Source organism: Trichophyton verrucosum (genome assembly GCF_000151505.1).
Source record: "Trichophyton verrucosum HKI 0517 chromosome Unknown contig01160_1.f1.exp, whole genome shotgun sequence".
NCBI lineage: Eukaryota > Fungi > Ascomycota > Eurotiomycetes > Onygenales > Arthrodermataceae > Trichophyton > Trichophyton verrucosum.
Genome location: NW_003315155.1, coordinates 1 through 19,748, shown reverse-complemented (window position 1 = coordinate 19,748; position 19,748 = coordinate 1). Strand labels below are relative to the sequence as shown.

At 47.9% G+C, this 19,748-nt stretch overlaps 7 protein-coding genes across 7 annotated transcripts; 3 read left to right on the top strand and 4 right to left on the bottom strand.

Moving 5' to 3' along the window:
* Positions 1 to 58: 58 nt before the first annotated feature.
* TRV_07807 (uncharacterized protein) lies at positions 59 to 1,879 on the bottom strand (the record flags this gene model as incomplete). Its single annotated transcript, XM_003018142.1, has 7 exons — positions 59 to 217; positions 284 to 469; positions 536 to 749; positions 812 to 978; positions 1,054 to 1,312; positions 1,480 to 1,561; positions 1,663 to 1,879. 7 exons carry the CDS (start codon positions 1,877 to 1,879, stop codon positions 59 to 61), a joined length of 1,284 nt encoding a protein of 427 aa, XP_003018188.1.
* A 570-nt stretch (positions 1,880 to 2,449) lies between these two features.
* On the top strand, positions 2,450 to 3,118 carry TRV_07806 (uncharacterized protein; the record flags this gene model as incomplete). Its single annotated transcript, XM_003018141.1, has 4 exons — positions 2,450 to 2,518; positions 2,661 to 2,738; positions 2,759 to 2,972; positions 3,072 to 3,118. The coding sequence occupies 4 exons, from the start codon at positions 2,450 to 2,452 to the stop codon at positions 3,116 to 3,118; spliced, it is 408 nt and encodes a 135-aa protein (XP_003018187.1).
* An 814-nt stretch (positions 3,119 to 3,932) lies between these two features.
* Positions 3,933 to 4,656, bottom strand: TRV_07805 (uncharacterized protein; the record flags this gene model as incomplete). Its single annotated transcript, XM_003018140.1, has 2 exons — positions 3,933 to 4,520; positions 4,576 to 4,656. The coding sequence occupies 2 exons, from the start codon at positions 4,654 to 4,656 to the stop codon at positions 3,933 to 3,935; spliced, it is 669 nt and encodes a 222-aa protein (XP_003018186.1).
* A 500-nt stretch (positions 4,657 to 5,156) lies between these two features.
* TRV_07804 (Nulp1-pending protein) lies at positions 5,157 to 7,371 on the bottom strand (the record flags this gene model as incomplete). The annotated part of the gene is made up of 2 exons (XM_003018139.1): positions 5,157 to 6,310; positions 6,483 to 7,371. The coding sequence occupies 2 exons, from the start codon at positions 7,369 to 7,371 to the stop codon at positions 5,157 to 5,159; spliced, it is 2,043 nt and encodes a 680-aa protein (XP_003018185.1).
* Positions 7,372 to 7,903: 532 nt separating this feature from the next.
* TRV_07803 (uncharacterized protein) lies at positions 7,904 to 9,649 on the top strand (the record flags this gene model as incomplete). The annotated part of the gene is made up of 3 exons (XM_003018138.1): positions 7,904 to 8,400; positions 8,471 to 9,481; positions 9,538 to 9,649. The coding sequence occupies 3 exons, from the start codon at positions 7,904 to 7,906 to the stop codon at positions 9,647 to 9,649; spliced, it is 1,620 nt and encodes a 539-aa protein (XP_003018184.1).
* A 746-nt stretch (positions 9,650 to 10,395) lies between these two features.
* Positions 10,396 to 11,406, bottom strand: TRV_07802 (mitochondrial export translocase Oxa2, putative; the record flags this gene model as incomplete). Its single annotated transcript, XM_003018137.1, has 1 exon — positions 10,396 to 11,406. One exon carries the CDS (start codon positions 11,404 to 11,406, stop codon positions 10,396 to 10,398), a length of 1,011 nt encoding a protein of 336 aa, XP_003018183.1.
* A 512-nt stretch (positions 11,407 to 11,918) lies between these two features.
* On the top strand, positions 11,919 to 13,787 carry TRV_07801 (uncharacterized protein; the record flags this gene model as incomplete). The annotated part of the gene is made up of 3 exons (XM_003018136.1): positions 11,919 to 12,274; positions 12,342 to 12,498; positions 12,534 to 13,787. 3 exons carry the CDS (start codon positions 11,919 to 11,921, stop codon positions 13,785 to 13,787), a joined length of 1,767 nt encoding a protein of 588 aa, XP_003018182.1.
* Positions 13,788 to 19,748: the final 5,961 nt, after the last annotated feature.

Here is a 19,748-nt window from a genome sequence, read left to right as displayed (position 1 = left end):
ATGTTGTCCTGGTTGCATTATGGCTAAATATGTTTCTGTGAAGGCAGAATATGTCCATTCATGACTGGGGGGAAGCTATGTCTTCAGCATCTGCACGTAGATCGTAGCAGAGGTCATAGCATTCTGCAAGAAGCTCGTTGACACCGCCTTGGCCCTCGGGGAGGTCTGAACCGATGTAGAATTTGCCATCAACTCGCATGTTGTCAATCGAATTGAGCTACGAGAAGTTAGCGAATTTCTTCATAGCGAAGCGAGGCATGGGGACACCCAGCGCGTGACTCACCTTCATACTATATGGGTAAAGCTCTCTGGCACTCGATACTCCTCCTGATTCCTTGACTTCTATTAGACACTTTCTTAGTGTTTGTAGCTGATTATATATCGGCAGCAGTGCTTCTGATACTGGCTCAGAGGAAACAAGAAGTCCATATATCAAGGCGTAGCTTCGCCGAATTAGGTAAAGAAGGGTCTGATTAACTTTGTTAGTATAGGTGTTTTATCAAAAAAAAATTATACTGCAAGATAATGCACTTACTCTTTGTGCATGTAGATCAGCAGGCTTTCCTGATGCATCCAAAAAGTTACCATCCACTCGGCATTCGTCGATTTTGTTGAGTTTTCTCTGATACATGTAGAGGTCTGATTCACGTAATGACCACGCATGAGTCATAGACAACCTGTCAAGCTGGTTTCTGATATCGATAAGTTGATTATAGTAATCTAAGAAAGCTTCGTTGACCTGTCCTTGTCTGTTCAAATGGCATTAGCTATAGGATACCCGGCAATAGGGGGAAATAGCGAGGGCTCTTACCGCTCAAGTACGATATCGGACCATTTGAAACACTTTTCTAGTAAGTCTTTCACTATTCTTTGGCCAGCAGGAATGGATCCATTAGCAGCCACAAAGTTTCCATCAACCATTTTAGACTTGATTGCATTCAGCTGGTCTTTAAAACCGAGCACCTCAGATGCAGAAAACTAGATCATGACGTCAGCATGCATCTAACCACATAAACCATCAGCATTGCAGTGGAGTAAACTATAGCTGCTTACCTTGGACCTTGTGTTTGCTGCGGAGGTAGACCTTAATATGGACACTAGAATTTCGTGCGTTGGGGTGAGCTCTGGAGAAAGCAAGGAGAGATCGTGTTGTAATTCAGCCAATTGAGAGCGGCACGTCTCCAATCTAGTCTCAAGGAGTGTGAGCAGATGAGGTGAGTATGTATCTTTGCCACGGCGTATATTGCTTTCGACTCCATCAAGACTGCCGCTTATCGAGTCGAGGTCCTTCTGGCTGAAGAACGCTGCCTCTCTGAGGTGGTCCAGTAATCGCTGGGTAAACGGTTAGCAAGAAACATGGAAGTAGGAGCACCTGTTCAAGGCGGTACCTTGATAGTAGAGACCATGGAATATCTAGTAGAGGGAACAATAGTTAGCGAATTAGTACGTTGGGAGCCACCCGGAAGCTTGGACACGTACACAGCTGGTGCTTCGTTGTTCTTCCCAACAGTTAGAAACAGCAGTGAGATTAATTGAAAGCAATCGTCCAAAACATTGTCAACTAGAAATCCATTAGAAACCAGGTAGAAAACGACGGGGGCGCTTCACTGATGGTGTAAATATGAAGTAAAACCTGCCAAAACGCATAGGCCCTTTGCCTACCTCTGTTTTGAGCCACTCTCCGGCCTGCACGATGTTGGTTCAATATCTGCACCTGCTCGATAGCCTGATCGTAGAAAGGAATAACATCATGGGACTTGACGTATGTAGATTTGTCCTGCTTGATCAGCACCAAGCCGTCCCGTATAGTTATGAGGCGCTCGAGTATCGGCTGCTCTGCCGGGTCAACCGGGGCAAAGACGGCGGGGGAATCTGCCATGTTCTGTCTGCTGCTGCTTGTTGCGTGCGTTTGACGTTCAGAGCTGTCCTTGCTTCACTCGACGGTCCTCTAGCTCCTCTGGCGGCTGCTCGATGGGCTGCTCTTCCGTGGCCCGTCTCGGTGTCATGTACTCCGTAGAAGCTGTAAGGCATGCAATAAGAGGCATCAGCAAATGGCCGTCGCTCGCCTTTTCTTTTCTTCTTTCCTGGCGGGGCCGCGACGGGCATGTTTGCACCCCTGGGACGTCCTTGTTTGTCTTGTTTGTCCTGTTTGTCCTGTTTGCATCACTTCCTCCACCTGAGCGCGGGGCGGATCACGTGAGGGTTCCTGTTAAGGTAGACGCACGGGCCAAACTCTGGAAGGCCTCCCTTTCAAATCGATGGATTGGATTTATCGTGGTCCCGTGATTGGGTAAGCGAGCTAGCTTTTTGCACACAAAAAAAAGGCGTTTGGCGATCGAAAGACGAAGTTCCAAGTTCTCGCTTGCACACGAACGACCTTTCAACCTGCAACGTCCGTCCTTCTCTCATCTCACACCCCCAGAGACAGATTCGCATACGCCTCTGCACAATGTCTTCCGCCGAGCTTGCCGTCTCCTACGCCGCCCTCATCCTCGCCGATGAGGATATCGAGATCACTGTGAGCGCAGTCCCTGGATCTCTGCCATCCCAGCTTTGGTTCCGTCAATACTTGATTACGCGCGCGTCCGCATGTCAAATTGATAATTCTGGCCGGGTGGGAATAAATCAGAATCAGAACTGACTGTCTGCTTTCTCTCTAGTCCGACAAGCTCCAAACCCTCATCAAGGCCGCTGGTGTGACCGATGTTGAGCCCATCTGGACCTCTCTTTTCGCCAAGGTATATCCTACTTTCTGCAGATAATCAGGGCTTACGCAGAAGTCTGCTCGGGTGAACTTGTGCTAATTGGAACCTTTTTTTGTGTTGGACTTAAGGCTCTCGATGGCAAGAACTTGAAGGACATCCTAGTCAACGTTGGCTCTGGTGGTGGTGCCCCTGCCGCCGGTGGTGCTCCTGCTGCTGGTGGTGCTGCCGCTGCTGAGGCTGCTCCAGCTGAGGAAGAAAAGGCCGAGGGTACGTGAAAATTCCCATATATTTCTTTGGCTCAAACGAGAGTCTTCAGCCTCTTTATGAACGACATTCGACTAACGTGCGGTTTTCTCCGATTTACAGAGGCCGAGGAGTCCGACGAGGACATGGGCTTCGGTCTTTTCGATTAAACGCCTTCTTACGAATCTTTTTTTCCCTTGTACCCATATTCATAAAAGATGGATGCACAACACGAGGCGCTTGCAAAAACGGTCGTGCTACCCACTGCCGGGTCGGAATCTTTTAATAGAAACCAGTCATTGGGTGGCGCAAATACCTTCTGAATGAAAGATATTGTCCTTTCATCCTTTTTTTTACCATGTCATGTCGTGATGAAAAAAATATATTTCCGAGCTGCCAGATTAATCTCAAAAAAAGAAATGTGAATTGTGCGCCATCGCCTTGGATAATCTTCTTCTTTTCATTTTTGAGGCACGTCTCTTGATCTTGGGGAATGCTGCAAGAGCAGCAGAAGGGAAAGTAATAATATACACCGCTCGCTAGGCTACTGCCAAAGACACCGGCTCCTGAGTTGCGTATACTCGGAACTGCGCAAAAATAATAATATCTTCGGCAATGGTACCTAGCGACCCTAGAAGCCACGGCAGGTTGGTCAAAATATATTCTCTTTCCGTAGAATGGAATAGTATCTAGTGTGACCGTCAGAATCGAATAGAAGGGCAGGTAAAACTAGGTGCATGAAGGACCGCTTACCCCTGCTCCATACGTAGCGTTGCCAAGTAAAGAAAACACGAAGAATAAAAGAGCGAGCCCTACCCCCCGACTGTCAGTTCAAATTCAATTCATATTTTGCGGGTTCAATATCGATGGATGCTCACCTTCACACGACTTCTCTTTGTAATTCTTGATAATCTGTGGAATTCGAGCACTATCGGAGGCTTAGTTAACGCAAATAGTATATACGCAGTACGAAGGACTGCGCTCTCACCCTAGATAGCACAATGCACTTAGATACCCAGCGACCTGCGCTCCCACAGCCATCTCAGCTGGCCCTTTGATGGGTTGGATAGGAGTCGGTTGCCATGCACCCGTCTTCCATGCGATCACCCAGCCAGCAATACCCGCAGTGCAGATTCCCAATAGGCTCAGTATATTCTTAGCCCAAGTGCTCTTTGGCTCGTCCTCTGCCAGCATCTTTGCCAAGGGGTCATGGTTGAGCGAGTTGCCATCAGGCCTCCTTCGTCCGCTTTGCCCGAGATTCTCGCTCATCCGTCGGCTTAATAGCGGTGTCGTTGGCTGGGGAACGTGGGTTCCATCATCTTCATACGCTGTATGTCTCGAAATCCGTCTCTCCATCTCCCGTGAGACTTTCTCGTTGTAGTATATGCACTGGCATATCAACACTCCGTCCGCGATGCAGAAGTATATGGCTATAGCTACCACCACGGGAACCAGCTTAGCCCACAGAGCTCCTATCAAGTTTGCAACATCTCCAATAAACCAGACGAGAATAAAGGCAAAAGATATGGCTTTGGCACTGCCATTCTTGTAGTTCTCGATTAATTGGGGGACCTTCACATGTTAGCTTGGGCATACCGTGGGAAAATAACTCGCGAGAGTAACGTACCAGGAGAAATATCCAGCAAGCAAGGGATATCGAGCCCAGGATCCCCGAAGCTGCCTCTCGATGCGTTAATGGGACAGCCATGGTGCTTTCCCCCCCTCCTGCTACTCCGGTGATGCTCAAGTAAGTAGTTAGTTAACCGAGCAGAAAAGTCGGGCTTCTCAAGCTTCGCAAGCAAGAGCTAGCTCTCGATGATGCAGTCTTGTTAGGCTCCTAGCATCCTTAGCATTCTCATGAAAAACGAACCCTTGCAGCGAGCATAAAAATGATTCACTACGGTCCTCTCCCATCGGCTATAGCGCCACTGCTGATAAGGGCTTGGATAGTTCGTTAGCTAGAGTGAATAAGTAGTTTGTTAACTAATAATAAAAAGGAAAGAAAATAAGTTTCTGTCTTGATGCGTCATCAAAACGGCGCCAGCTTGGCGAGGCTTCGACTTTTTCTTAGTGTTATTATTATTATATTCAGCTTGTCTTAGACACGACACGGCGAGCTATCAAACAGAGTACAGAGCATTTCCACACCGGGGATTACTGGTACAGCTGATAGTTACGGAGTACTCCGCAGTATATACCATTAGCTAGTTAACTGGCGCTGGTCTGTTGTTCTAGTTCCTCGAGCAGCACCATTTCGATCATCTCAGTAGATGAGCCCAGCGATGCAGCGACAGTGGAGATGGTTCGGCGCCAGTCTTGTCTGTCCAGACGCTGGAGGGTTCTCACCCATCGTTGGATGGGCAGCATGTTAACCCCCTCCTCCCAATTTCCAGGATCCACACCATTGATTCTGAAGAATTCCGCGAGCTCCTCTTGCCCCCCAGCAAGAAGCCACTCTGGGACTTGTGACGGAGGCAGATACACGCCGGCCATGTCCAATTCTTCCCCCGAGTCAGTGTTTTCTTCGTCGTCGATCTGTCTATGGTCATGGCGCCCAGTTTGAATGTGGTCTGGCTCATTTACGCCGAATAACTGAAGTACCTCATCCATCATGGACGCAGCGCGACCGGTAGACAGCCCAACCTGATTTGGTGGTAATGGGTCCGATGCTGATATTTGTCGGATGGTGAAGTGGCGTGGGAGGTGGGTCGTCACGGATGATATGTCTGATAGTATAACATGCCGTGCAAGGTTCTGTGATATCTCAGGTGCTTGGGGAGGCTTCTCAGTTGTCGGAATAGAGTCGGCAACTTCTACCAGGAGAGAAGTGGCCTCGGGAGTATTCCATATATCTTTGGCCCTAGCTATGTAGAGTTCACAGAGTAGATCATGGGCTGTGTTGGGTGCTTGCGCGCCCCAGATTGCTTTCGGCACGGGGGATATGTTTAATTCCTGTGTGAGACGACAAAATATCCAGGGATATTTGGGCATGGCTGAATGGAGGATCTCTCGGCACTCCTTTGGTTTCCTCAAGTACATATATGCTAAGGCAAGGGAGCACTGGATGTTAGGAAACAAATGCCACCGCTTCTTAAAGCTAGGGTGTAGGCACAGATCAACAAAATGCTGCAGTTCCCTTGCTCGTATCGCAATATGGTCAATGATCAGACATAAGCAATACGGGTCGTCCGGGTCAAGGCTCAGGAGGAACTTCGTCCACTCGTATGCTGTCTTCCAGGTACCCTTCATCCCCAGGTTAATAATATACCTCCAGCCCGCAAGCCATACCTCACGATTTTCCTTTATTGTGAAATCCAGTCGAGCCTTTCCCTCCTTTATAGAGTTGCCAAATGAAGACTGGGCTGAACGTCCAATGTTAAACAGCGCTCTTTCCAAGAGGTCAGCTGATACCGCATGGTCTCCTTGGTGCTTTGCAATCTCAGAAACCTGAAGTAGTGTTGATATATGATACGCTTAGAATTTGTAAGCACTTGCAGCGACACGAAAGGGTAAGGAGGTGGTAAAAAAACTCACGATTATATTGAAGTAACTCTATCATTCTTTCGGGTTGCATCGACTCCACGCACATGTCAAACTGACGCTGGACATCCTTATAAGCTATATTATGAAGTATTTCATATTCCATAACTCCTGTAGGTGATTTCTGGACAACTTCCATCCCCAAACCACCACTCGTCGCCTTTGGCCACTCAGCTTTGCCTTGCATAAGCACGTTTTTACGCAGTGCAACTCCCGAGAGGTCCTGTCCCCTACTCGCAGGGCTGTACCTTCCGGTTAACGCGGCCCCTAAGTCTAGGGCTCGCCTATTCCGCTCTCTCCGCCTGTTTCCAGGTAGGCTATCAGATGGAGAGGTCCGGCTTTCCACGGCAGCATTTCCAAAGAGTCTTTTCATTTCATTCATGGCAACGAGCTTTTTGGCATCTACTTCCAAGAGAGCACATAAACCCTGCTCAGAAGAGCCAGGAAGGTCCCTTCCCGGTTGGACATTTTGGTCCTCTGGTGTAGGATGCTTAAGTGCCAAAGCTTCAAGAGCTAAGTCTATCTCATCAACCCCCGGGGCTTGGGGCTCTGGGGTATTCGCTTCTGCTGGCCCTGTAATTTTCTTTGACTGCTGTTTCTTGGTCTTCTTTTTCTTCTTCTTCTTGCTGCCGCTGGTAGCTTTTGAGACCTCCAACGGCGGGGCAAGGTTATGGTCCCCTTCAGTAACGGATCTTTCTAGCTCAGATTCAAGCGAATCATCTCGATCTTCATCGCCACCTTGGTCGCCTAATAGATCAAAAGCATTGATCTTTGGCCGTGAAACTGGGATATCTTGTTCGCTATCTCCCGAGTCATTTTGCGCCTCTATATCTTGCTGGGCTTCTTTTTGCTTTTGTAATTTTCGTAAGGCTCGAGACGACATTTTGACTTATAATTCTTTCCTTCTCCTGTGATTATTTTGCTGACTCTCCAGCCTGTACGAAAATATAAAACTCAAGCCTGGCTTGGACTGATATAAATATCTTTGCTTGTATCTTGGGAAGGTCAAGGGCGCTTTGGCGGAACACCAATCGGGCCTAGTTAACTAAGTTAGTTAATGATTACATCAGCCTTGTCACGAGACCAATAACTTTAAAGCATCCTTGAAGTTATCATAAACAACTTATTATTATCGCCAGCGAGATAAAAGAGGCAGCGAAGCGAGCTAGAAGAATAGAAGTTCCAAGCAACAGCGGCGGTTGCTATCACTTTCCTCCAGACCGATATCCCATGCTCAGATGCGTCGAGTAGTCGCCCACTCTTTCCGAACCGCCCGCCGGTATCCACTGCGAAGGCCATGCTTTAGACCAGGCAACGCACTCCACCACTCCCCCCGATATCATGATATAGGCCTACGAGGCCTTACAACGTCAAGACCTACCGTACCGCGCCATACTGTCATCCTTCAGTCCTCGATGATCTTTAGAAACCTATCTTTGGCTTTTGCTTCGAGTCTTGTAGCCACGGGAGCGTGGTATGCCTACACTGGAGGATCTGAATCCAGCGCTGTATCTGGAACCAGCACAACGTTATCCAGTCCTATCCACACCGCGTCAAATGCAGCAATAACCTCGGCATCATCGTCAGGAGTCCAGGTGGAAAGTGACGAATTCTATACCACTGCTAGCGTTGATCAACCAGTCTCGAAACGGACAGATAACTCGGGAGAGCGAGTCGTGGGGATGCTTACGCCTGAGCAAGCCACGGAACGGCTTCGACGAAATGAGGAGTCCTATTTCATCGGGCGTGGATCCGGTGTTGTCCGTTATGATGTAGTCCAGCTTCCTAGCAACGATCCTATTGAAGACGACCATGCCGAAAAGGTGGTAGAAGTGCCGAACTCTGTTGCAGCAACGGACAATGGGGCCCCAACAAGTGACTGGAACTTTTGGGGTGTCTTTGATGGCCATGCGTAAGTCTCTCTTTGCTACCCTCCTCCTTTCTTTTTTCCACAGGTGGAAATCTGACTTATTGTTGTACAGTGGATGGACCACATCTGCGAAACTCAGACAGACTCTGATTTCCTACGTTGCTCGCGAACTTAATGCCACTTACAAATCGGCTGCTACCAACCCATCTTTCCCCTTCCCAAGCCCAGAAGCGATTGATGCCGCTATAAAGACCGGATTCCTGCGACTTGATCATGAAATTGTGATCGAAAGCGTGGAAAAAGTTGTCAAGGCTAACTCTAAAACTGTTGCTGCCGAACTTCTTGCTCCGGCTCTGTCTGGGTCATGCGCTCTTCTTGCATTCTATGACAGCAGGTCAAAGTTGGTACGCGTTGCTTGTACTGGTGACTCTCGGGCTGTTCTAGGACGTCGGTCGCCAAGCGGTAAATGGTCAGCCATACCACTATCTGAAGACCAAACTGGGGGCACGGAATCTGAAGCCAAACGTTTGCGCGCTGAACACCCCGGAGAGGACAACGTCGTCCGGAATGGAAGAATTCTCGGAGGTCTCGAACCTAGTCGAGCCTTTGGCGATGCCGCGTATAAATGGCAGCGTAAAACACAAGAGAAAATTAAACGGCACTTCTTCGGACGGACTCCTAACCAACTCTTGAAATCGCCCCCTTATGTTACTGCAGAGCCAATTATCACAACTACCAAAATTGACCCTTCTAAAGGCGATTTTTTGGTACTGGCTACAGATGGCTTGTGGGAAATGCTAAGTAATGAAGAAGTTGTTGGACTGGTTGGGCAGTGGATTGAGCATCAAAAGTCCGGTGGAAAGGATGGTATGGGAAACTGGATGAAGAGCTGGTTCAGCAGTAACGGATCTTTACCTGTCGAGATGGACTCGAAGGAAAAGCAATCCGGGCAGAGACTACCCATCCGTCAAGTTCAATATGAGATTCCCCAGGATACCAACCGTTTCGTAGTAGAAGACAAGAACGCAGCAACTCACTTGATTCGAAATGCTCTAGGGGGCAAGAATAGGGAACTCGTTTGCGCTCTTCTTACCCTTCCCAGCCCCTACGCGCGAAGATACCGGTACGTTTTAATTTTTGGTTCAGTTAATTGACAAATGCTAACATGTTAAATTTTAGTGATGACCTAACAGTTGAAGTGATCTTCTTCGGTGAAGGTGAAAACAACGGCTCAGTCAGCGTGAACCAGGACGCCAGTGCTTCAATACACAAGATACCCCCCAGGCTATAATGTTTTTCTGATTTCTATACGCCTTTATAGGCCTGTATTTTTGCCATATCGTACAAGTCGTATATCTGGTGTTGGTGTCTTCACAAGTTTCTGATATCCCGTTTTTATATTTGGACTCTTAATGTCTCTTGTTTGAACGGCCCCTGAAAATCCCATATCGTTACTCTTCGCTCAACGCTTTGCATGATGGTTCGGCTAAATTTTTTTGTTCTATAGAATATCATATCTAACTTGAAAGTGGCTAGTGGCCGCTTATCGCCAGGTATTCCATATTTGGCGGAGTCCTATATCCATATCTGCTTTGTAAAGCAAAAGATATATATCATATTGAATATGACAAGATGGTATCTTAATACTTCCGCAGTATCTGAGCCAAATAACAGCTCAGTAGTAGTATTTATGGGGATTAAAAAATCCTCATCCTAGCATCACAATACCCACGCCAAGGGCTGCGAATTATACATGCATTTTTCATCAGGGTCAGGAGAACCAGAGATGAAACAGCCCCTTGTGATGCAACTGGTGCATAGCCGACCTGCCTTTGAAATGCTTAATGATTCAATACGCCTCTCGTCCACAGGCAGTCACCAATGCTGATTGTTATGAGCTTTTTCCCGACTCTTACCCTCCTGGTGTGCAACTTGGGCGGTTAATGGTCACATCTTTGAGGACCCCATAGCCCGGCATAGCAACCAGAAATTACATTTCGAGTATAACGACAGGGTATATATTGACGGCTTTTGTTTTCATGTGAATGCCGTAGAGGTCTTATCATGGATACTCCCTACACTCTTTTCACGGCAAGGCGCTGGCGGTGCCTTGGTTCGCATAACTCTGCGCACTATTTGCGTCTGCGCAGTTGCAAAGGTAGAACTCGAGATCCAGTATATCAACAGGCCCGCTGGGGCTTGGGAATAGATCATAACCGGCGCCAGCCATATAGAAAGCCCCTGTAAAAACCGCTTCAGGATCTTAAATGCTCTTTCTCGAATCGCTTCACTTCGCGGTAGCTTGGAGATTTCAGCCGCAGATTTGACCTTCCAGCCCCAGGTGACATTGGTGAACATTGAGGCCGCAAGGACAACGGGGAGTACATGTATCGGATCTGCTACGAGGAGGTCGGGGAACCACAGGGCGCCTTCCATTGCCATGGACGGTTCAACCTCAATAATTGGGGCTCCGTCTACTTTTGATTCAATCCATGATTGAATGATAGACAGAAGGCCTCCTGACATTCCAACCATCCTTCTCAAGCACTCCATCATAGCAAGCCATACGGGAAGTTGCAAAATGCTTGCATAGCCTGCCCAGGGACGAATCTTCCACCTCTTATACAGCTCCTTCCTCTTAAGTTTGAAGTCTTGTTGCCAGGAAACTTCTATTGCTTTTGGAAAAAGGTGTCGTCCTTCCATAATTGCTTCGTCCATAGCTTTTTTTTGACAGACTCTGCTCCAAGTAAGGAGAAGTGGGTTCAGCTTTTGCAATTGCCGAGCTTTTAGAATTGACCAGACTTGAAGCGGCAAGGCGACACAGCACCGCACCGTAATAGCTGTAATCGGAATTGAGAGCACCCAAGGTAGGCCACTGATGGAATGAAATCCCTGGATAACATCATGCGCAACAAGAACAGAGGTGTCTATAATTTGATTTGGATTCGAAGCGTGGAAATTCCGCCTCGACGGTGCTGCAATTAAAACTCGACCGCATCCTAAGGAGCTTAACACTGAAAATCCAAGACGAGGCCGCATGAGTGACATCTTATAGGGTTGAAAAAAAGAACAATGACGAAAAGCAAGTGAACGAGGACCTGCAATTGAACACTCTAGAAGCCGGCACGCAATGCATCCGTTTTTAGGTAGTGTAATTGGAACGGTCAAGAGAGCCATGTCGTGGTGTCTTTTCGCGGTTTCTTCTCCTTTTTCAGGGCTGGCTGGAAGCTCTTCAAGGCAAACAGTGCAAACTTACCTTATCAAGTAATTGGAAGTCGGGCCCGCGGGCCCCTTAAGATTCGCGGAGATACTATTTATCCGACAGGTACGGGCAGCTTCCAATGCTGAGTCATCCAAGTCTGATAAGGCGACTAGAACAAGTAGCAAGTATCCCTCATTTAGTACCTGCCAGAAGGCCAAGTTAAGCCTGTATAGAACAGCTATCTTGGTGGAAGCAGATCGCTTGTTATTCCTATATTTTAATGATTTGGATATGGATTGATAGCTAAAGCTGGTTATTGTTCCTAGCATCCAGCTGAGTCTGCATATTTTGCGTTACAATGCTCTACCCCGTGGCAGCAGCAGTTGCCGTCGTGGTGGCATTGGTCTCCCTAGTCCTTTTTACACCCTCCTTACCCGGCTATATCGTGCGGTCAGCCCTTCAGTGGCTAGGATATCTCAACCAGAAGAAGTCCGAGGCGAGAAGGGCATTGATACGAGCTCGTGTGCGTGTCGAGGAGGAAGATTACAGGTCGCGGAGAGCCAGACAAACCGCTGGCTTGAAGGTGGAAGAGGAAGATTGGGAGACCGTTGACAAAGATGGAGGAGATAATGGACAAAGCTCATCAGCATCTAGCAGTAATGGAAGAAACTGCAGTGACTGGGCTGGTATTGTAGGGTTCTTTCATCCGTTCTGGTGAGATACGCACGCTTCCCCCGCATCTTCTGAGGTCATATGAAAGTTGCTGACACCCACCACGCAGCAATGCCGGAGGAGGCGGTGAAAGAGTTCTTTGGGCAGCTATAGCTGCTGTTCAAAAGAGGTGGCCGAAGGCCATTTGTGCTGTATACACGGGCGACCACGACGTGGACAAAGTTACAATGTTGAAAAACATAGAGGTGGGGTATCTATACTCTCTGGTGAGCATACGATCAATCAGCTTACAGGTAAATAGAGACGGTTCAATATTCAGCTACATCCGCCCACAGTCGTGTTCTTATACCTATCTATGCGAAGATACGTGTTAAGTAGCACATGGCCTCATTTTACTCTCCTTGGGCAATCGATAGGCTCCCTGATTCTTGCACACGATGCATTCACCCTCCTCGTTCCTGATATATTCATTGATACAATGGGCTATGCTTTTGCTTCAGCATTATCTCATTATCTTTTCCCCAAAGTCCCTACGGGCGCGTATGTGCATTACCCTACCATTTCAACTGACATGTTAGAGTCCCTAGACGACGCATCAGGTTCCAAAGGCCTAAATTCAGGAGCAGGGAAAGGTTGGAAAGGAGCTATCAAAAAACATTACTGGCGCATGTTTGCGCGATTATACGGCTGGGTAGGATCTACGATCGACGTTGTTATGTGCAATTCAACCTGGACATCTGAGCACATCCAACGTCTCTGGCTACCGTCAAGGCGAGGGCGAGGGAAGCAATACCAAACTGCAAGTGTAGTTTTTCCCCCTGTTGCGGTATCCGAACTAGAGTCGATAAAAATTGACCTGAGGAGTGAGCAACAAGTCCGACAGCCCGCTATTCTTTACATAGCTCAGTTTCGCCCTGAGAAAAATCATTCACTTATACTGCACGCGTTTGCACGGTTTTTAAAGCAATACAACGCTACAGCTGAGAGCAGAAGTGCTGCCGACCCCAAAGCTAGCGTTGATGGCGACGGTCGCGCCGGTTCGCCTCAGCTCATTCTTATCGGCTCAGTCCGCCACCAGACCTCGGACGAAACGCATATTTACAATCTTCGCCTTTTGGCCCACGAATTACGGATTCGTGATAACACCACTTTCCTCTGTGACGCTAACTGGCCAACCGTCATAGAAAATCTTAGAAAGGCGTCTATTGGTGTTAATGCTATGTGGAACGAGCATTTTGGTATCGGGGTGGTAGAATACCAGGCTGCCGGCCTAATTAGCGTTGTTCACAACTCAGGTGGGCCAAAGCGTGATATTGTCGTAGATTTGGACGACGAAGGAGCCACCGGTTTCCATGCCACGACCGAAGTTGAGTTCGCTGCTGCGTTCGAAGCTGCATTAGCTCTACCAGAATCAGAGAAGCTTGCTATGAGGTTAAGAGCGAGGAAGTCTGCGCAAAGATTCTCTGGAGAGCAGTTTGAGAAGAAATGGCTATGTGAGATGGAGAAGTTGGTTGACCTACAGGTAAAACACAATGAGCGCACTGGTAACATATAGGATTCCATTTGGCCGACAATGCCAACCAGGTAGTCATCACTTCTACCTGAAGGCTAGGCTATTAGGTCAAAAGAACCAAGGTTTGAACGAACGAACGACTGCAGGACCCCGAGGATCTCCCTTGCCCCCACGGTACGGGCCCTCTCTGACTGTTTCGGTCCTAATAACCTTTCTGCTCGGGGAATATTTCATTCTCGTCCTGCCTGGCTCAACCTGAACAGATTCCATTGGCTACAATTGTTCTGATAGATCGCATTAATAAGACTTAGCTCACCACTACTGAAGCTGGCTCTTGTCCCACCAGCAACTATTCAATGCGACATTTTCCAAGATAAACAGAAAGAGGACCAGTAGCAGAAGCAAAAGTAACACCCCCTCTCCGTTGTCAACCCGCCTGACGACGCCTTGGACCACATACCGTGGTTTGCATTTCTTCTTGCTCGCCCGTTGCTGCGCCGCATGTTCAAGTCGGTTAAAGCTTGGTCAAAATGCGATCAAAAAACAAATATCATTACTACGACATGGTGAAAATAAAGAAGGGGGCAAAGCTGCAAATAGAAATCCAAGTGCAAAATAAGCTGGTGCCTGAATTTCTTTCTGGGCTGATCTATCGCTCGCCCTACGTGGCGATAAACCCCCGTTGGAGGGAGGCTTCCATGCATTTACACTCAGGGTATATCGATTTGATGAGAAGCGCAGTTGAGAGCATTTTCTTAATGCGACCTGATCTGGCACCATGCATTTATCCGTATGTATGGGCTAATGCACTTCGTATGGGGCAGGGCGACAGGAGAGACAAGAAAAAAACGAAGAACGGCATCACAACCTGAAAAGATTCATGGCTATGAGGTCACTCGGGGAGGTGGACCGTGATAGTTCCCGTTAACCGCATCCTCTTAGTCTGCTCTGGCAAGGAGTTGGAAATCAACGACGTCGTACGGAATAGGTGTGTAGATTTTTGCGATTCTTTGTGCGAGATACTAATACTGGGCAAGCTAGACACGGGCGAGCATCCTTGCCGGCGTCCCTAAGTACACCGTATATTAAACACCCTTTAGCCTTATTTCCGGCGAGGTCAACAGGCCACGTACAGGGCAGTCAAATAGTTATGTCGAGTCGGCTATAGATACATGTCCAGCTCATATCGGCGAGTCAGGCAAGCCAGCCTATAATCCCAAGCACCCAATCTATTATGCGTGCTTGACAAAGAGATTCAGAAGAACTCAGACACTTATTACGGAATATTCCACCGTTACGACTCAAAAAGTCTAGATGCTAGCCAACTCTTCTGCCAACCGGGAGGCTCCCTTCAACATCCAAAATGTTGGATTCCATTATTTTTTAATGACATTTTACAGAGATAACTCCATTCAAAGCCAAATCCAAAAATAATCGTCCAGTCGTCTCCCGTCCCTTTTCCCTTTTCCTTCTTTTTGCCTTTCCACTTGCCTTGATGGGCTAACTAGCTACAACTCATCAATGCAGCCAGACTCCACCTCCCTACCCGCATGGAACCGTGATAGATGCGCATGCTCATCAACCAGCAAAGTGTGCATGTCCAGGCTGCAAAGCCAGGGGGTTGGTTCTCTCTGAATGCACGTTCTGTAAGCCCCCCCAGCATCAACACAATGACATCTTAATATCAGAACCCCTCTCTCTCTATCCCCAGTTGACGCTGCGCCAAGTATGCTCGCATGCAGGTGGAGAAGAGGAGATCATTTATCTTTCGTTCCTTTTTTCGAGAGGAGTGTTTTTTACACCCACACATTCTCTCTCCTCCCCCCCTCTCCTCTGTCTTTCATCAAACAATATTCAATGCGCTGGGGAAAACAACAAGTCCGACCTTCCCCTTTTATTAGCAAATGCCTAAGTTGGCTAATTAACTGGATTTTCAGAGCCAGTTAATTGTCACTTATTCATTCGTATTAGACTTCCGGCAAGGCTCCACTGAGCGGCTTGTGATGAACCATGGTATGATTCCGCCAAACCGAACCTTACCATGGGCCCAGCTGATGACTAGTTATCTGGTTTGGCTAGGTGTCGGCTGGGGCCGAGAAAGAACATACACAAGAGACAAGAAAAAAAAGGGGGGGGATGGGGGTGCCAGTGTCAGTAAGCATGGCCGCTCTCATTCTCGACCTTTTGTGTCATCACTTGTCCGAGCATCGCATCTTCGTGTTCCAGGAGGGCCCGAGAAATGGGATGATGTATGACTTAGGATAGGCAGAACCAGAACAGCGCAAAACCACATCATGTCTTGCCATGCTCCAACCAGAGGCCATTGCTTGCTATCCTCACCGCCGATTACAGCTAAACTGGAGGCTAGTGTGACGGGCAAGCGGCTGCTCCCAGCAAATCGTTTGGCTGTAACCCTGATCCATGCCACATACTTACACCACACACCCAAGGGTCCACACAGGTCGATGATGTATGATGGGGTGTCTTAAAAGAGACTTAACAAAAACGACCACCAAGGATTGGGAAAGAAGAGCAAAGACGCAAAGCAAAGTGAACTCGGGTACACACTCATCCTTCCACCCCCCTGCCAGCGTGGGGATACCTACTTATGTGGGAGAGGGAAAAATCCCCCGAAAAAACAAAGGCCAGATAGCCACCAGATGATATTTCATTCTCGGCGGCTCGCCGTTATCCCATGTGAATAGGAAGCGGCGCAGCGCTCATAACAACCACACGATTGGTTTTCATTCTACTCCGCTCTTCTTCTCTCTTGTTATTATTGTGCATCTGTTCGGGTCTTCGATCGGCCATATTGCTGCCTCGCCTTTCTGGGTAAGCGCCTCTCGACCTTGCATATATAATTGTTTCTTCCACTATCGACAGAGGACAGACATGCGTGCATACAAAGCGCCTAGAGAACAGCCAGTCATCAGCAGCCCTATTTCCTGCGTGCTTCCTGTCGTGGGACCGCGAGACTTGCCGTGCCGGTTTTTCTTCTTCGCTCGGCATCAACATCCAAACGCATGAAACTCTGATCGCCTCCCATATTTCTGCAGGTAATCGCCCGTATTGAAGGCTCCAGCGGTAATATCATACCCCTGCACACTCCTCCGTATTACATATACAACGAAACCAGCTAACTTGTTGGCGTCATTCCCTATATATTAAGTATTATTGGCATTCGATACACAGTCTCCTCAGCGGCCTAGCCGAATTTTTTTTTTTTTTTTTTTTTTTTTTCTCTTCCCTCGTTGGTTTGGGGAAGGGGGATGAATTTATTATTGGTGATTCCCGGCACAGCATGCGACTCCGCCCAATATATGGCTCGCTCTCCCACCAACGACCACTCCTCCGGGATCGTTCAACAGCGCTTTCTTTCCTTGCAGCCCCCGCGAGAAATCTCGGCATGTGAAAGGCTAGAATGTCCCGGACGAGTTTTTATTTTATCTTTTATTTTTCTATTTTTTTGCAATTTTCTTTGACCTCATGGCGGTCGAGGGCTTTTGTTTTACTTATTCTTTTTTCATCATCCTGGATCCTAGGTGAGATAAACCAACTAACATAACTAACCCATCTGTCAGGCACGAAAGCAGAATCAGACTTCTGGTTGCTGTGCCTGGTAAGCATTTTTATGCAAGGTCCCCGTCCCCCTCGACAAGCGCCCCCTTGAACGTCACATCCACGGTCAAAAATGGCCGTCCAAGCCTGAGCGGCGTTATCTCTACCACGATCTTCTAACATATCTCCTGCGACCCTAGTCAGCCTCTTCTTGAGATTCTTAGACGGGGTAACACGTCAGACGAGGACGGTCTCTTCCAGCTAAAGATTCAGAGCAGAGTCCTCCCTGTTGCTCAGCTCCATCGCCACGTCGTCCCGAGGCTTGTGCCTCGTCCCACGGGACTGGGAAAAAGGATGAAGGGATAGCCCAGCTTAGTACGAGTTAACTAACTAAACGGGAGCACAGATGAAGATGCACATACTTTGAGGCGCCTGGAGAAGAAGAAAAGAAAAGACCCGCTCTGAAAGTCGGTATATTAACATCACGATACAGAATATAGTATTCTGACGATATTACTCTGTTTGTGTCTGTGTGAGAGTAGGACCGATCACTTCTGTGTGGCCTGTATATCGATCGATTGGCCGTCAGTCGTCGAACCATGTGGTGGAGACCCTGCTACACCGTACGCCGTGCTCGAAAGGCATAAGGGTATGCATATCGATGCTCGGACAGCGAGCCTCTGCCACCCATGCCCAGGTTCATGAAGAGTATGGCTTCCTCAGGATGCGCCGCAATAGTGAAGGCTGAGCTATGTACTCCATACTCCGCAGGGAGTACACTTTGTCAACCGACCATGCACGAGAGGAAAAGCCGCACAGGACAGAGAGGGAGCTGCAAAAACGAAAGTGAAAAAAATCCAATCAACTGCCTAGCGAAGATCAATCTGTGCTTCCCCAAGGCATCCCTGCCTGCCAAACATCAATAAGATTTAGCTCTTGTTAAAAATAAAAAGCGTAAGAGGGAAGCAGAGGCAGCAGCCAGCATGAATCTCATCGAGACGACGCCCCCTTTTTTGTCCCCAACCTCTTCTCATCCAACCCTTTTGCTGTCATCTCCGCCGCTTCACCCTTTTCTGGCCCAAACTTGTTCCCGGATGTCTGAGGCTAATATAGCTGCTTGCTCTGATAAGGTTGGGAACTGGATGCGTCTCGTTTCTTTTCTTTGCATCTTTCTGCTTCCTCCCTCACCTTTTTTTTCCCAGCTTAGCTTGTGTTAACTCTGTTGACGTTACCCTTTTACCAGGTCCCCCGTTGATGGTCTTACCATACCCGGTATCAAAAAGTGTAAGCACCTTCTCTTCTCGTTTCTTTTTCTGTCTCTTCGCCTTCTTTTCTTTTCGCTCGTTTGGTTCTTTTTTAAACATCTCCCATCCAGAGCGATTTCAAGGCATTCTGGCTGATACTTATATGCCCTTTTCTCCCGCCGTCTTTAGGTCCAACCCGCTCTTCTCTGCGTCCAGCAGGCCCGGCAGACTCACCCCCTTATAAACGACTTCCATCCAGTCGGCCCCAATCATCCTCCCAAACACCCCTTTCAAGCACTGGCTCCTCTTCCCACTCCCAGGACTCTTCAGTATTTTACTTACGTCTTGTGTTTCCCGGTTTCTCCTTTTTTCCTTTTTCCGGCCTCCACATCTAGTAGTGTCATTTCACACCCACTTTTCGGATCGAAGGTTTCGGTTTCTGCATGTTAGCTGTGTCCGTTGCTGCTGTCCGTCAACCTTAGCCCTCTTAAAGGTCAAACAAGAAACGGAAAAACAAAAAACACAATAAGGATAAAAGGAAAGGGAGGAGAAGAAAAAAAAAAAAAAAATACTAATCAGCATAATTTTTCAAACGAACGAGAAGAGAGGGAAAAATACATCATCCCCTTCCACCCCAGCAGGGAGCCAGAAAAGTGCAAAAAATAACAAAAAGCTCCCGCTTTTTCATCCTGGCTGCCCAATCAATTGCTTGCTGCCGTGATATACAACTCTATATATATGTCTTCAGCATCTACATAGTATATTTATATATATGTGTGTCTGTATATATATATATATATATACGTATGTATATACTTCCGATCCTTTTCGATATCGCCTATCCACCTTCTCATCACAGAATCCAGGAGAACCAGAAGGACTAGAAGGACTGGCAGCCACCAGCAGAGACTAGAAGAGTCCGACCGGAATCTTTCAATCAGACCAAATCTTCAAATCCCCGTCCAGCATCCGCCTCTCTCGTCTTCAGCCTCCACGCCAGGCCAGCTCCATCCCTCGCCATCCCGGCCGCCCAGCAGACAAAAAAGAAACGAGACAGCAGAGGGAAAAGGCCTCTCTCTGCTTCTATCTGGCTCTCGTCTCTTCCCACCCCAGAGCGAGCCGGAGTTTATCATCGCAGAGCTGTATTAATCGTCAGCTGACTTGTATTGTGGGCATTTTCATTTTCTTTTATTTTCTATTC